General features: G+C 57.2%; 1 protein-coding gene across 1 annotated transcript; it reads left to right on the top strand.

The window, feature by feature from the left end:
* The first annotated feature begins 4110 nt into the window (after positions 1–4110).
* Positions 4111–14697, top strand: QSOX1 (quiescin sulfhydryl oxidase 1). Its single transcript, XM_065674049.1, has 12 exons — positions 4111–4375; positions 6501–6601; positions 7918–7966; positions 8166–8268; positions 8992–9082; positions 9292–9437; positions 9848–9982; positions 10185–10314; positions 12261–12383; positions 12486–12630; positions 12842–13021; positions 13408–14697. The coding sequence occupies exons 1-12, from the start codon at positions 4111–4113 to the stop codon at positions 14130–14132; spliced, it is 2193 nt and encodes a 730-aa protein (XP_065530121.1). The 3' UTR covers positions 14133–14697.
* The last annotated feature ends 504 nt before the right edge of the window (positions 14698–15201 follow it).

Here is a 15201-nt window from a genome sequence, read left to right as displayed (position 1 = left end):
AGTTCCTCCCGGTCCCCCCAGGTCCCTGTGTAAAAAGCAAGCGCAATGTTGCTACCATCCTTTTGAGCAGCGATGAATCAGCAGAGGGTGAATAGCAGAAAGGGGCTGGTACTGCTGAAGTCTCTCTGCAGACACAAACTACGTGAACATATTCATCACATCCTGAGAATGTAGCCGGATTTTCTTTTACACCTGTTGTTATTATAGGTTGGTTAGGCTTGAAAGGTAGAAATCTGCTGTATCCAACCCAGCCTGTCTCACATAGTCGGCAATTGCCAGCTGCCACTAGGGGCTTTCCTGGTCTTCACAGGTGTGAGCACAGCAGAGCCAATGCAGGTTATGGGAAGCAGTCAGGGTTCACATCCACTCTGTGCTATTCCCTGTCTTGGCAGAGCCATGGAAGCTGACAGCTTTATTGCACAGGCATTACCAAAGGTCTTGTCTGAAGTCATGTCTCAGTGGAGGTGTGACTGGTGCCACCAGTGTGAAAAATGCCACCTGGGATGTTGCGTCCCAGCTGACTTTGCCTGGCTGGGAGGTGGCAGTGGCACGATTTTCAGTTGCTCTCTCAGGCTGTTTGGCGAAGCTAACTGGGGAAACGAGGCTTCTTGTTCTATTTAGAGGACCACACTTCCCCCCAAGTAATTAGTATGTCCACATAAAATGTCATTATGCTGAACCAGAAAACTCTTGACTGCTTAAGACAGAAGCAAACTAAAGCTGCTTTGTTTAACCAGCATGGTGTCACTGTGGTGCTGTGCTCCAGATTGAAGAGAGCTTCACTGAATTCACCAGCCCCATCTTGTGAAGGCCGGAGAGAGAGGAAAACGGCCAAGCGTCCTTTGCAACTGGTATTTCCGAGGTGCTCACAGGAGAGTCAGATGCAAACTTTTCTAAATGGCCTCCAAAATGCCAGGGCCGGGTGACGGGGTTGCCGTGATTGTATCATGAGTCTTGCATTGGTTGTGTGTTTTTCTTGGAGTCAGTTCCTGGAATCACACAATTAGGTAGGAACGTGTTCTTTAATTCTCAAGGAGGAAAGTCCATTTTGGAATCTCCCTGTCCCTGAACCTTCACAACTAAAGGGAACTGAGAAGATTCTGGGTCGGCTTACCTGGCCATGTTGAGCTATGGGTGTGTTGTAGCAAGATTCATGCTTTTAAAAAGGGACAGTAAAAGCCTTTCTCCATTTTCTGAAGTCATTTCCAGCACTTTAAGGGCTGATTACACAAAAACCCATCGGCTCTTCCCTTGTCTCCTCTCTAACTCAACACAGAAGCAAAGTAGCTCTTTGCATCTGTGAAAATGATCCATTTTGGGTGCACAAAACAAGTTCTGCAGGGCGTAAATGATTTTGGTGAGATCTTAGCAGCCTTTGAGTCTGTCAGCCTGTTTTGTGTTGCCCACACCTCATTGACTTCAATGAGATTCCTACCGGGTATTAGCCTGGGAAAGGAGACTTGAGAGCTGATGAGCTTAATGAACTAAAGCCATTGCTTGGCTGCTGCACAGGGACGTGTGCAGCACAGGAACTTTCACAGTGGGCTTTAGCCCATGGCCTTGCTACATAGCGGGGAAGCACGTCTCTTGCCAAAGTTAAGGATGCCGAGACAAGTGCTGAAGGTTTTGCAGTGCAGTGCAGTTTAGAACCTGCTTTGTTTTCAAGGGGCCACGAGAGCCTAAATCTGGGGTTTGGGGCTGGCTCTTGAGCTGGGCATCTAGGGTCATGCAGCACCTACTCCCTGTGCGCTGCTGCCCACAGGCTCTGCCAGCAGTGGGGAGGTGCAGAGCATGAGAGGACAAAAAGGCGGGCAGCACTGGGATGGCGTTTAAAACCTCCCCAGACTTCTGCTACTTTACAGAATCACAGAATCACAGAATCCCAAGGGTTGGAAGGGACCTAAAAAGATCATCTAGTCCAACCCCCCTGCAAGAGCAGGGTAACCTACAGTACATCACACAGGAACTTGTCCAGGCGGGCCTTGAATATCTCCAGTGTAGGAGACTCCACAACCCCCCTGGGCAACCTGTTCCAGTGCTCTGTCACTCTTACAGTAAAGAAGTTCTTCCTGATGTTAACGTGGAACTTCCTATGCTCCAGTTTACACCCATTGCCCCTTGTCCTATCACTGGATATCACTGAAAAAAGCCTAGCTCCATCATCCTGACACCTACCCTTTACATATTTGTAAACATTGATGAGGTCACCCCTCAGTCTCCTCTTCTCCAAGCTAAAGAGACCCAGCTCCCTCAGCCTCTCCTCATAAGGGAGATGTTCCACTCCCTTAATCATCTTTGTGGCTCTGCGTTACTTTATTATTTTTAATTAATCTTAGTTATTCTCAAATCTACCTTAAACTGGGTTGTTTTAAAATCTTTATCTTTGGGTTTTACATGCCCATCCCCTCTCTCAAGGCATTCTGCTCTTCCCAGTTTGAGGCCAAAAGAAAGCCTTGTTTCTTGCTTTGCAACAGGATTAGAAGGAAGAAAGGCTTTCTGGGCAAGTCCCTGCCTGGAAAGCCCCACACCCTGCTGCTGAAGGAGGCTGTTCCCTGGGAGTCATGGGGACAGACATACCAGCCTGGTAGCAAGGGTTGTCGGCAGTACCTGCAGCCCCAGCTGTTCCCTGGGCAGCAGGAAGCAGGAGCATCCCCACCCCGGGGCTTTGGTAGATGAGCAATGGTATTGCTCACCTCAAAAAGAGCTGGAGCCCCCAGGTGTGTGCTCTTGCCCTTCTGCCCTCAGGTTAGATGCTGCTTTTGCATCAACAAAAGGATTTAAGGAATTTGGGCTCCCTGGGAGACAGGGGTGAGCTGGATGGGGAGGATGGCTGGCAATTACACTGGTGCTGCGTACCTCCACCTTGATAACCTAATCAAGTTGATGAGCCCTTACAATAAGGACTTCAGCTCAGGGTAAAATAACGGTGATGACATCCCTGAGCACAGGGATTTTTTTGTCTTTTAATCACCAGCTGGATAAGGACAAGTTGTGGCAAGGTCTCTGGCAATAGTGAGGGACCATCTTTCAGAGCAGCCCGGCAGGGGCCGGGCTGTGCCTCTCCTCTTGCATTTGGACAGCAAGGTGCGATAATCCCTTAAGCATCTAATTACAGTTGGCAGGGCTGGAGCAAACCATCTTCTGCCCCATTTCCCTCAGCATGGACCTGCAGAAGATGTGTGGCAGCGATCCCATGAGGCTTGTGTCCAACAGGCTCCGACCTCATAGCCGGGCCATCTTGAGGAGTCCTGTAGCTCCCCAGAGCCGTGCCCGGTGTGGAGGCCCCTGCGCCCCGCTGCCACGGCAAGGCTTGGCTCCGGCAGGCTTGTTTTTCTAGCATGGCAAGTCCGCCTAAAGTACCTAGGTGGGGCCCAGCACGGCTAATGGCCTTTCTGGGGACAGAGCCAGTAACCAGCCCTCGGCAGCGATGGGCACCCGTGGGGCCGGGACCCCGTGCCCTCAGAGGGTGGGGAGGGAGCGGAGGGATGGAGGCCAGGGCCGTGTCCACCCCTCAGCGCCCAGCTCTGCCCTGAGGCACTGCGCAACGGACACCTTACGTAAGGGAGACGGTGACGCGGTGTGTGCGTGAGCCATGGCACACACAGGGCTGGCAGGCACGGGACTGCCCGCCACGTAGGGCTGCTTTTTGGAGCTGGACTTTGGGGCCTCGTGGGGTACCCCTGTTGCTCATCCCTCGCAGGGTCGGCGTGAGGGCAGCCGGGGCTCCGGGTTCCCCCGTCCTCTGGGGTGTCCCGGCAGGCGCTGCCCGGTGACGCTGGCTGATGTCAGGGTGCGGGATCGGGGTGCTGCCCTGGGGCTGGTGGCTCCCCTCGGGGAGCGTTCTGACGGCGGGTTTGGGGCCTGAATCAGCCGCCTCCGCCTCCCCCCGCTGTACCAGAGCGTGGCGCTCCCCGTGCCCCCGCAGGGGGTAGCGCTGCCCGGTGCGGGGGCGCGTCCGGGGCTCCCCCCGTGCCGCTGGGGGCGGAGGAGCGCCGCGTGCCCAACAGGGGGCGCCGCGGGCCCGCTCGGCCCCGCCCCTGCCCCACCCCAGCGGGCGGGGCGCGCGACGGCCCTAAAGGCGGCGGGCGGCGGCGCGCGGCCTGGCGGGCGATGTGGCGGCGGCGGCGGCGGGCGCGGGGCGGCGCGGGGGGGCGGTGGTGGCCGGCGGCCGTTCTGGTGCTGGCGCTGTCGGTGCCCGCGGCGCGGCCCCGCGAGCTGTACTCGGCCGCCGACCCTCTGGAGCTGCTGGGGCCGGAGGCGGGGGGGCGGCTGCTCGGCTCCCCCAGCGCCTGGGCGGTCGAGTTCTTCGCCTCCTGGTGCGGGCACTGCGTCCACTTCGCACCCACATGGAAGGCCCTGGCCCACGACCTTCGCGGTGAGTCCCCGGCGCGGCTGGCCTGCTGCCCCCCTACCCCGTCAGCACCCCCAGACCCTCGCTGTGTCCTTGACCTTGTTTCCCCCCACCTTATCCCTGTCTCTGGCTTCTCTCATCAGCACCCCGTTTGATTCTCTATGCCTCTGTCCCCGTGTCCTCATCGGCATTCTTAAGTACTCCCTGCATCCCTGTCCGTTCTCCTGTCAGCATCTGTAAATCCTCCCGGTCCCTCTGCCCACCCCCATCAGCACTCCTAAATCCCTCGTGTGTCCTTGTCCATCGTGCTGCTCTCCGTCAGAACTCTTCATTCCTGCCTGTATCCCTGGGTTTGCATACTCGGTCCTGTCAGCACTCCTTCATCCCTTCTGCATTCTCCCTGTCAGTACCCCTTTCTCTCCGCTGCCTTCCCTTCTGTCAGCACCCCGAAATCCCACTGCATCCCTTCCCCAGCCTCCTTGAAGCGTCAGCCCAGTGGGAAGGCCCAGGGTCCCCCATGATGCCCAGGCCTCCCTTGCGATGGCTAGTCCTGGTTTAGCAGCATCCCTGGAGCCCCCTTTAGTTGGGAGAAGCTTAGGCTGAGCCTGCCCCAGGCATGGGGGTCCTGCTGCCTGCCCAGACCCTCCCTCAGCCGTGCTCCTCCCTGGTGCCTGCAGGGAGAGGCTGGCAGGGCACTGGGGCCGGGCCTTGATCCCAGCTGGTCGGTTCCCAGCTTTGACCTTGATACCTGGCCTAGCTTATGCCCAGCGCCACTTGGGAGCCCACACACCCCAATGCAGGGCTCTTGGCCCCGACAGGGCTTGTCCTGCCTCCCCCAGCCTCCTGGGGCACGCATGGCTGCTCTCTGCTATTGCACTAATTGATACAGCGCAGTTGCTGCCGGGTGACTCAGTGCTCCTGCTAGGGCAGGTGTCCTGTCCCTCCGAGGGGATGCCATCCCTCCTTGGGGATGCCATCAGCACTTCCCAGTGGGGCAGGATGTGAGGAATGCGGTGTGTGCCCAGGCCCCCTGGGGGAATGCTGGCTCTTCTGGCCTCTCTCCAAAATGGGGTCCCCCCAGGGCTCCTGCAGATGGGGTGCTCGTGAAGGCAGGACAGGGAAGCCATCCCTGTGCCGCTTGCGATCCTTACTGCTGTTCCCATGGGTGGATTTTCGCAGGTGTGGGCTGGCCAGGGCGGAGGCCAGGGTGACCCACAGGCACCATGTGCAGATGAGTCCAGGAGTGTGCCTGGCTCCCTGCAGCACGGTTTGGCACTGGCTTTCCTGTGCTGCTGGTGCTCCTACTGTGTTGTAGTAGGAAGCAGCTCACATGCTCTGTCACCTGTGATAAAGGACAGTCCCAGAGGGTCTTCACCTTCAGCAGGCTCCTGCCTCGGGTGACGTGGGCTCCATCCGTGTGCTGGTGCCACGTCCCTTCCCATCCTGCTCGAAGGACAGGCTGGGCATTCTCTAGCTTGTATCTTTTACACTAAAAAGAAGCCATTTCAGAGCTTTTAGCTCCATTTTGCTGCTGGCTTTTAGAGCTTGCTGCTTGAAATGCCTCTATGCCTTCTTTTCTTCCTGTTTTACTCCAGTGATCTGTTGGTCCTCCCCAGGCAGGTGGTGGTGGAGAGCCATAGAGGGGGAGCAGATACTTGGCAACTGTTCTTGGGTTGTTCCCTTGTGGTTATCAACCGTACCTTTGGGGTGAGATGAGCTGAAGCCCGTGTTCCCTGCTCTCCCGCAGCAGTGGTTAGCCATCCCTCCCCTTCTTCTCCCAGTGGCCTCTTCCCGCTGGGGCAGAGGCTGGGCAAGCAGAACCAGACGGGCAGGCAGCCGCGGGCAGAGCTGCCTCAACTCGGTGAGGGCAGGGCACGCAAAGCCTGGTCCCGCCTTGCACAGCTTTCCCTGCACTCCTCTGCCTGAAAAGTAGGGCGCCAGGCTTTAGCTCGGACATGGCATTGGGTATTTGGGGCTTGGAAACCATCAGTTTCCTGTGAGGGACAAGCAGTGACTTCGGGGCACAGAGGAGCCATGTTGCTGGCGCAGCAGGAGATCCCTGCTGTCTCTGCAACAGCTGTGGGGAGCAGGGCAGTTTTGGGGACCTAGAGAGGCTGTTCTGTGCTGACCGCATCCTTTGTCCCCGCAGAGTGGAGGCCTGCAGTGATGCTGGCAGCCATTGACTGTGCCGACGAAGCCAACCAGCAAGTGTGCGCTGATTTTGGGATAACTGGCTTTCCCACGCTGAAGGTGAGGGCTGTGTGCACCAGGCACTTGCCTGGTTTCACTGTGCTTTGCCTTTTGCTCTGTCTCTGTCTTGCTCAATCAGATTGACAGCATTATTGCACCAAAATATTCCATTTGGGGCTTTGCAGTCCAGAGCTGCTTCACACTTCCCCAAAACAGAGCTGCAGCCAGACTGCAGGCAGCACAACTGCTGGGTGATGTATCAACAAGGAGGGGGAAAACCAAGATGCTGCTTTGTGGTGAAATGTAGAGGCTGTATCTCTCCTAGGATAGGGTGGTGTCTGAAACTTCAATTGGAACCACCTGGGAAAGGCTGCTGGGGGGCAGAGAGCAGTTGCAGACCCAGGTTTTGAAGAAGGATGCAGGGATGCTGCAGGAGGCTGCTGGGAGCCTCCTGCAGTGGCTGGCAAGGTGCCATCCCTCGCCAGCCCGTGCCTGACCTCTTAGCTGTGTCAAGGTGCCGTTTCACAGTGTTTCACACTGCAAACAGAGCCTTGTTCCAACATAAGCGATAAAGCTGAAGTGCTCCAGGTGCAGGCAGCAAAATCCAGGATCATCTTGGTATGGAACAGGGGGAATATGGGTTTCATCAGGTATGCCCTCAGTCCCAGCTTATAGGCTCAGCCCAAAGTGGGGTCAGGTTTGGTGGTTTGCCAGGTGGATTGGCTTGTGGCCTAACGCTGCCCTATGGTCTCAACAAGCACCTGCTGCCTGAGCACCCACTGCCTGTGGGACATTGACCAAAACATCTCCCAGGGCAGGGAGGTGTGCTGATGTGGCAGTGCCAAGAAGTCACTTGCTTTGCATCCCCTGTCCCCACCAAACACCTTTTGCAAACAGCCAGCTCTGCTAGCCCAGCCTGCAAAGCAAACACCGGTCTGATGCAACCTGGTTTCACTGCTCTGGATGTACCACAAACACTGGAGCCACTGTGGCAGGTCAGAAGTGTGGTGTGGGGGGGAACCTTCTCCTGGTTTATGAGAGCTCCAGAGCAGGGAGCTACTGGATTGCAGAACCAGGCTGCCTCTGTGGGACCCCTAGAGACACCTGCCTTGCTGCCTCCCAGCACTCAGCCTTTGGCTGGACATGGCTCCCAGCCCATGCCTGCATCCCTCTGCTTCGAGGATGCCCTGCAAGACAGGGACTCGGCCTAAGTGCCACCTCTGTGGTGGCTCATGTTGGTTGGTATGCTGTAATGTTGTAGGGAAACTGAGGCAGAGGTGGTGTGGGGGGAGCCTCTGCCTGCTGGGCAGCACTGCCTCCTTGTCCCACTCTACACTCTCACTGCAGTTTCCGCTTGTGTTTTTTTTCTCATTCAGTTCTTCAGAGCTTTTAGCAAGAAGGCAGAGGACGGGATAAGGATTACCAGTGAGTGTTCAGAACCAAGCTTTTGGGGTTTGTTTTGTTTCATTTCTCCCCTGGGTGCAAATGGCTCTGCTGTCCACACCCCCCATGCATTGGGACCTCAGGGAGCCCAGGGGGCAGTTGAGAGCAGCTCCCTCAGCTTAGCCCAGCGCATGGTCAGGCTTCCCCACCACTGACACCTTGGCATCCTGTCCTCCTGCAGATCCCAGTTCCACCGTTGAGGACCTGCGCCATGCCATCATCACCAACCTTGAGCAGAGCCAGGATGCCTGGCCACCTGCCTGTCCTCCACTGGAGCCAGCGAGGTAGGGATGGCATGATGGGGAATGGCTGTGTCAGCCTCTGTCCTATGGAGGGCAGGTTTTGGGGAGAATCCTGAGGCAAAACTGAGCACAGAGCAGCCACTGCATCACCCACATCCCAGGGAGATGTAGATGACCTGGCCAGGCTAGAGCCATTTATGTGGCCCAGATGAGATGGGCCTTAATTACAGCAAGCAGTGCCTGGGCCAGGGACATTCCAATGCTGACTGCTGCTGTTAGCAGCTTTTTACTGTCCCAAGAAAGGGTATTCTTGGTTCGGTACAAATTTGTTGGGATCTGCAGTCTTTACTGAATGCAGGCAGTCGCTCCACTGTCCCTGGGGGAGCATTTGGCTTTCCCAAAGTGACGGTCAAGGTTTTTACATGCTTCAAGTCTCTGGTGCCTCTGTCTGCTAGCTAAAAAAAAAACAACAGTCCTGCTTCCAAGTTCATTGTTGTTTTATTTCCCTGGGTGACTGTGCAGATCCCTTCTGCCCTGCCCTGCCCTGCCCTGCCTGGGCTTTGTTTGGCTGACCCCAGTGGATTTTCTCAAAGTCTGTGAACCAGAGCAGAAAACTGGGCTGGAACTTTAGTGGCAAAGAATTGCATGCCTGGTGAGGCTGAACCTCCACCAGCATCCCCTGCCAAAGCCTAGCTCCTTTTGGGTGGGAGGGCAGAACATCTGGCTGATGCCGAGGACCTGCTGCCATCCTCTTCTCTCTTGCAGCATGGAGGAAGTGCACACCTTCTTCCAGAGGAACAAAGACCAGTACTTGGCACTTATATTTGAGAAGAGCAACTCCTTCGTAGGCAGAGAGGTGGGTATAGCTGCATTTATTCCCCATTTCTCTTGAAGCCTGGGTGCTTTTGAGAGGGAAGTCGTCATGTGGCAGCCTCCCCAGTTGCCTCGCATGCTGTCTTGCTGGTGCAGTGTCTTATACAGGGTTCTAAATAGCCCTGCTGCATCCCCGGTGAGGTGGTGGATGCTGCTGTCTCCCCATTCTGATGCGGGGGTTGCTGCTTGCAGGTGGCACTGGACATGCTGCAGTACGAGAATGTGGCAGTGAGGAGGGTGCTGAGCAGCGAGGAGGAGCTCGTGGAGAAGTTTGGCGTCACCACCTTCCCCTCTGCCTACTTGCTCCTCCGCAACGGCTCCTTCTCCCGCCTGCCTGTGTGAGTGCAGGACACGGGGTGGGTTTGTGGACCCTGGTGGGGGGGTCTCCTTTGTGGGAAAGTTCATTAAAACGGAGACAGTGGCTGGGTCGGGCAGGCTGGTGGGGAGCAGGGGGCTGCTGGTGGGCACTGAGTAGGGCTGCCAGCCCTGCATGGTGCTGGGAGAAGGGCAAATGGCTGTATCTGCCTGGGGTGGCTCAGCACAGCTGCCGAGGGCTCGGCTCTGCCCTGGGCTGTGTGTCAGGATACCCACTGCCGGAACACATGGAGAGTGCAGACCACCCTGCACTCATTCCCTCGGTCAGAGTTGCCAGTCTGGCTAAGCCTTGGGTCTCCTTTGCTTCCTTGTTGGGGCTGGGGGCTGTTGGGGAGGGAAGAGGGTCTTGCTCACAGCTTCTCCTTCCTTGCAGGCACATGGAGGCACGCTCCTTCTACACCTACTACCTGCGCACACTCTCAGGCATCACTCGTGGCTCCTACAAGCTGAACACAACCGGCACAGTTTCCAACGAGACCAACATATCCCAGCCAAAGCATGCTGACCGGTCAGACCGCTCCCTTCATCATTCTGGGGCAATGGGAGGCCAGGGCTCATGCAAAGAGGAGGTGTCATGGTCATGGGTGGGCAGTAGGGTGGTGGGTGGGACTACGCCTTTCACCTGGGGAAAAAGAGAAGAAATCGTGGCTGGGTTCCTGGGGTACAGATTAATGGGCTGGTGGAGCATCATGTTGTGCTGCCCTCCTCAGCTCCAAGGTGTACATGGCTGACTTGGAGTCCACGCTGCACTACTCACTGCGGGTGGAAGCCACCCGTGCCGCCGCACTGTCAGGAGCCCAGCTGGCCGCCTTCAAGTGCTACGTATCCATGCTGGTGAAGGTGAGGAGCTTTTGGTGCTGGGAGAGGAATGACCAATGCCTCCATGCAGCTATTCATAGGGTGAAATGCAAATGCAGGCTTCAGGCCACCACATTGCAGCGCTCACAGGTAGCAGAGCATGGTGGTCTCAGATGTGAGCCCTGTGTCACTGTGGGGCTGTCTCTGTCCCTGTGGATCTCCAGCCTCAGACCTGGGTTGCAACAGACAGGTGCCAGAGAGTTTCTGATGAGATGTGAGGTGCTAGTTTTGGAGGGCAGAGCAGGATTGGCACTTGCAGGAGGTGTTGAGGCAGCAGGTCTTTTCAAAAGAGACCACTGGGTGTCAGAGATGGTCAGAGGGGTTTGTAATTCTTGTTGTCTGACTTGGGTGCTTGGTCTGGGGAGGTGATCACTGCAGACTCCTTTGATAGTCCAGGAAAGGGATTCCTGCTCCAAGTCAAGCTCTGGAAGAGCCTCATGTAAGGTCTCGGTTTTTCTTTTGTTGGTGAAATTGAAGTATGTGAATTGAAGGAGCTTTGAGCCAGTAAAAGTGGGGCGCTTTAATTCCCTGGTGCGATGAAGTGCTGTTTGGCTGAGGTTTCCACTACTGGTGTTGCAGGAGCCCTGTCCTCATCCCTGTCACAGCTCAAGCTCCTTGGCATACCTTCACCCAGCCATGCCTGCCACCTTTGCTCTCTCCTTTGTTACATAGGATTTCACACTCAGTTTACAGCTTGCGTAGCCCTTGCTGATGTGTGAGATAGCCCCTGCTCCCACCCTTGCCTGCTCTCCCCCAGCAAAGAGCTCCAAATGGGAGACACCAGTGCAATGAGTCTTAGGTCCTCAGCTCAGCAATTCATGTGGCTCTTACTCTATTTGCGCCCATCTGTCACTCTTGCTGTTTCTCTCTTGAATGAGAACCACAGGGCTAGGGAAATAAATCTCCCATCACACCAGTTTCCTGGCCAAGGGCACAAGCTTGCCAGCATGGTGAGCAGCAGCAGCGGGTTTATTTGATCTGCTTTTGATTCTTTCTGCAAACCTTCCCCTCAGTTGCCAAGGATGAGCCGTGGGCTCTGGCAAGGAGACGGTGGCATCCCCACTGTGGGCAGGAGGCACAGGGGCATGGGTGGTGGGTGCTGGTACTTCCAGAGGATGCTGAGATGGTGCTGCCGTTTCCATGCTTATCCACAGGACGGAGCAGCATCCCCAGGATTGCAGCTGTTGCTGCCAGCTGGGCAGGGCTTAGGCTGGGGATCTCAGCCAGCAGGTCCCGGACTTAACTGTTGCGTTCCCAAGAAGTATTTAAGGCAAGGAGGGAGGAAAAATCCTAACGTGGAAAGAAGTGGTGCCTGGAAAGCATGGAATTGTGTGGCAAAGCCTCCAGTCGAAGGAGCAGGGGGGACTGCGTTTTGCAGCAGAAATCAGGTTGCAGATTAATTCCCCTGTGAATTTGGGACTTTCAATATGATTCTCCACAGATCTGGAGAGAACAGCTCAGAGTTAGCAAAATGCCCCATCCTTTTGCTTCCCCGTCACTTTTCCTGTGTGCTCCTGGTCTCATCCTCCGCATAGGTTGGTTCCTCTGTCTCTCTGTCCAGCAGTAGTACATACTGGTGGTCTGCCCCCTCTCCCCAGAGCTCCTGCGGTTTTAAAGTACTGCTGCTAATCAGCTTTGTGCTGGTTTATGGTCAGAGTGGTTTTTGCCTCCCTCAGACGGGCTGAGGTTTGGAGCCTGAACATGCACACAGGAGAGTACAGCCTTGCCACCATGGGGGGGATATGCTGTGACCCCCAGCCCCTCGGCACCAAAGCCTTGCTGGGACAGCACTGCCTTCCAGCACATGCTGCCAGAGGGGATGCTGGTGCTGCCCAGTGCCTGTCGCAGTGAGCTGGGGGTGCTGGTAGGTTGCCTTGCTGCTCCCAGGACAAGGCCTGGGTTTCCTCACCCCTCTCCCTGCTCTGCAGTACTTCCCGGGGCGCCCCTGTGTGCAGACCTACCTGCAGTCCCTGGATGTATGGCTGAAGAACTGGACAGAGCCTGAACTGCCCCGCAACGTCTTGAAGGAGGCCATGAAGAATAACAGAGATGTAAGATACCCGTGGGGACCCTGGTCCCTGCCCCAGCCCTCACCCCTTCCCCAGCCCACATTACCTGACAGCTCCCTCACACCATGTCTGTTTGCCCACCAGGCATCCCACCCTGCCATGCTCCCCACCAATGTGACCTGGGTGGGCTGCCAGGGCAGTGAACGCCAGTTCCGTGGCTACCCCTGTGGGCTCTGGACCATCTTCCACCTGCTGACTGTCCAGGCTGCCCAGAGCGGCCCTGACAAAGGTACCAGGTCCCAGGGGGGTTTGGGGAGGAGGTGTCTCGGTGGGCTGCGGCACAGACAGGGATGTTGCATGCAGGCAAAGGCTTGTTTCCCTTAATCTTGCCCCAGGGCAGATTTGCAGGGGGGACAAGAGCCACAGAGTCAGGGTGTGGGGTTGCCACTTCAGCTGTGGGACCATCAGGACTTGCCTTCCTATCCTCTGCCTCCTTACAGAGCTACCACTGGAGGTGCTGAGCACCATGCGTTGCTATGTCCGGTACTTCTTTGGCTGCCAAGAGTGTGCCCAGCACTTTGAGGCCATGGCGGCTGAGTCCATGGACCGGGTGGTGAGCCGGAAAGAGGCTGTCCTCTGGCTCTGGTCCCACCACAACGAGGTCAACGCTCGCCTGGCGGGTAAGGGGGGCCACAGGGACTGGAGCCAGTGCAGCTTCCAAAGGGAAGAGGGAGGTGAGGTGGAGGAGCATCTCTCCTCCTGGATGGAGCTGGCGAATGGCTGCATTAGGGTGCGTTAGGGTGCTGTCTTGTTGTCGGCGTCCCCCACCACAGGGGACAGCAGCTGGTCACACAGCATCAGACCACCCCAGAGATGCAGTTGGGTCTTACATGCTCCCTGCAGGGAGCTTCACAAAGCTGACAGGTACCCTTGGAGGACCCCCTCCTTTGATGGCTCCTCCAAATGTCCCATCTCCATCACTGTCCCCAGCTGCTGGATGCTCCAGGGCGCTTATACCAGTACAGGGGGAGGACTGTCACATGTCTCCTCTAACCGGTCCTTGCAGGAGGTGACACAGAGGACCCCAAGTTCCCCAAGCTGCAGTGGCCTCCGCCGGACATGTGTCCCCAGTGCCACAAGGAAGAGCACGGTGTGCACGCCTGGGATGAGCTGGCTGTGTTCACCTTCCTCAAGGCGCACTTCTCCCCAACCAACATCTACATGGACTATGCTGAGGTTGACCCCATCCTCATGGCTGGAGAGGGGACTGGTGCCAGGCTGGGCACTGAGGGCCCACGAGAGGTGAGGGAGAAGGAGGAAGAGGAAGAAAAGGAGCGGGGGGGTGACATGAGAGCTCCGGGGCGACCAGGCTCCGCTGAACCAAGGCGCCCCAGCATTGTGCGGCTGAGCCCCAAGCTGCGGGAGGTGGGTGAGGATATTGTGGACCTGGACTCCTTCAGCGAGCAGCACTTCAAGAGCCAGGCGCTGCGAGCGGCAGCCAGCCGGCACCGGCGGCTCAGCAAGCGGGACACCATCGCCCTCCTCCGGGATGCCAGGGTGGGCCGCGAGCATCGGTGGGCTCCTGGCGTCCAGGTCCAGCAGGAGGAGGCTGGGGAGGGCGTGAGGAGGAGCCCCTGGCTGCGTGTGCTTGGCTTGGGCTTCTCCCGTCTGGACATCAGCCTGTGCGTGGCCCTCTACTTCCTCTCCTCCATGTGCCTCCTGGGCATGTACACTTTCTTCCGTCTCCGCACCCGTGCCCGGAAAGGCCGCCCTAGCTTCCCTGTGGCCTGAGAGCAGTTACAGGGGGCCAGGGGCTGCCCCCAGGGTGGGGTGGGTGGGCTGCTGATCCAAGGCACCCCTGGGACAGCATTTTGTCCCCAGTGGGAAATGGTTTGGCGCATCCTGCCCAGGAGCTGCCCACTTGCAGCAGTCAGTTCACCCGAGGTGGGGGTGGAGGGGGGAGAGCTCTTTTTGAGGGGGAAGGAGGTGTCAGAGCATCCCCCCTCAGGTTGTAGTGCCACATTTCGGGTGTGCGGGAGCAGGGACACTGGTTCATGTCTCGGCACCAGCTGCCCTTGGAGCTCCCTGGACTGGTTTCAAACGGGGAAACCCAGTCCCATGCTGGGGAGCAGCCCTTTGGGGTCAAACCACTAGTGGGGCCAGGAGGCTGGGGGTTTAGCCCCTCAAAAAGTAGGCACTGGTGGGTGGGGGCTGGCAGACTCCATTATGGGGTTTCAGCAACATTATGTGTGTGTCCCCCTCTGAGACACGGATGGGGCCCCCACCGTTCCTCGCCCCCTCGCTGCGCTGTTGCTCACTCAATGCTTGTCTTAGTGGAATAAATTATTTTTGCCGACGCTGGCCCCGCTGTGTCAGCTGCTCCCTGCCGGTCCCTGCCGTGTGGGCACTTGGGGCAGCACCTCCCCTCCCTGCCATCCCTCACTGCTGGCTGGCCTGCTCTGGTCTCCCCCCTCGCCCCAGGAAGAGCCCTGTCTTGGTTTAATCCTTTACATGTTTTTAGCTGTTGTTATTGTACATTTTCTCCTGCTTTTTTTGCTTCTGGAGGCACCTGTGGCCCCCCATACAGCCAGCATGTCCCCATGGTTGGAGTGGCTCATGGTTTGCCCTCAGGTGGGGTGATGGGGAGGGAGCCTGGGGAGGGCAGGAAGCTGCAGGAAATAAGTTGATGTGAGCCATGGAGCTGCAGTCTGGTGCTGGCCATGCCCATGGTGCAGAGCAGGGAGACACTTGTGAGCATCCCCCTGGGGAGCAGGGCTTCCACAGGGGCAGGTGCCCTGCGCCTGTCCCCGATTCTTTCTGCCCTTTTATCCTTGTTAGAAATCATTAAGGAAAATGGTTG

This window comes from Lathamus discolor, chromosome 3 (assembly GCF_037157495.1).
Source record: "Lathamus discolor isolate bLatDis1 chromosome 3, bLatDis1.hap1, whole genome shotgun sequence".
Taxonomy (NCBI): domain Eukaryota; kingdom Metazoa; phylum Chordata; class Aves; order Psittaciformes; family Psittacidae; genus Lathamus; species Lathamus discolor.
This window is presented reverse-complemented; position numbering and strand designations above follow the sequence as displayed.

Bases quoted from the DNA above. Each gene is read 5' to 3' on its own strand.
- QSOX1 (XM_065674049.1), top strand. From the start codon at position 4,111: ATGTGGCGGCGGCGGCGGCGGGCGCGGGGCGGCGCGGGGGGGCGGTGG. The intron at 9,083-9,291 runs GTGGGTATAGCT...TGCTGCTTGCAG, and splicing joins ACTCCTTCGTAGGCAGAGAG to GTGGCACTGGACATGCTGCA. The intron at 12,631-12,841 runs GTACCAGGTCCC...GCCTCCTTACAG, and splicing joins CCAGAGCGGCCCTGACAAAG to AGCTACCACTGGAGGTGCTG.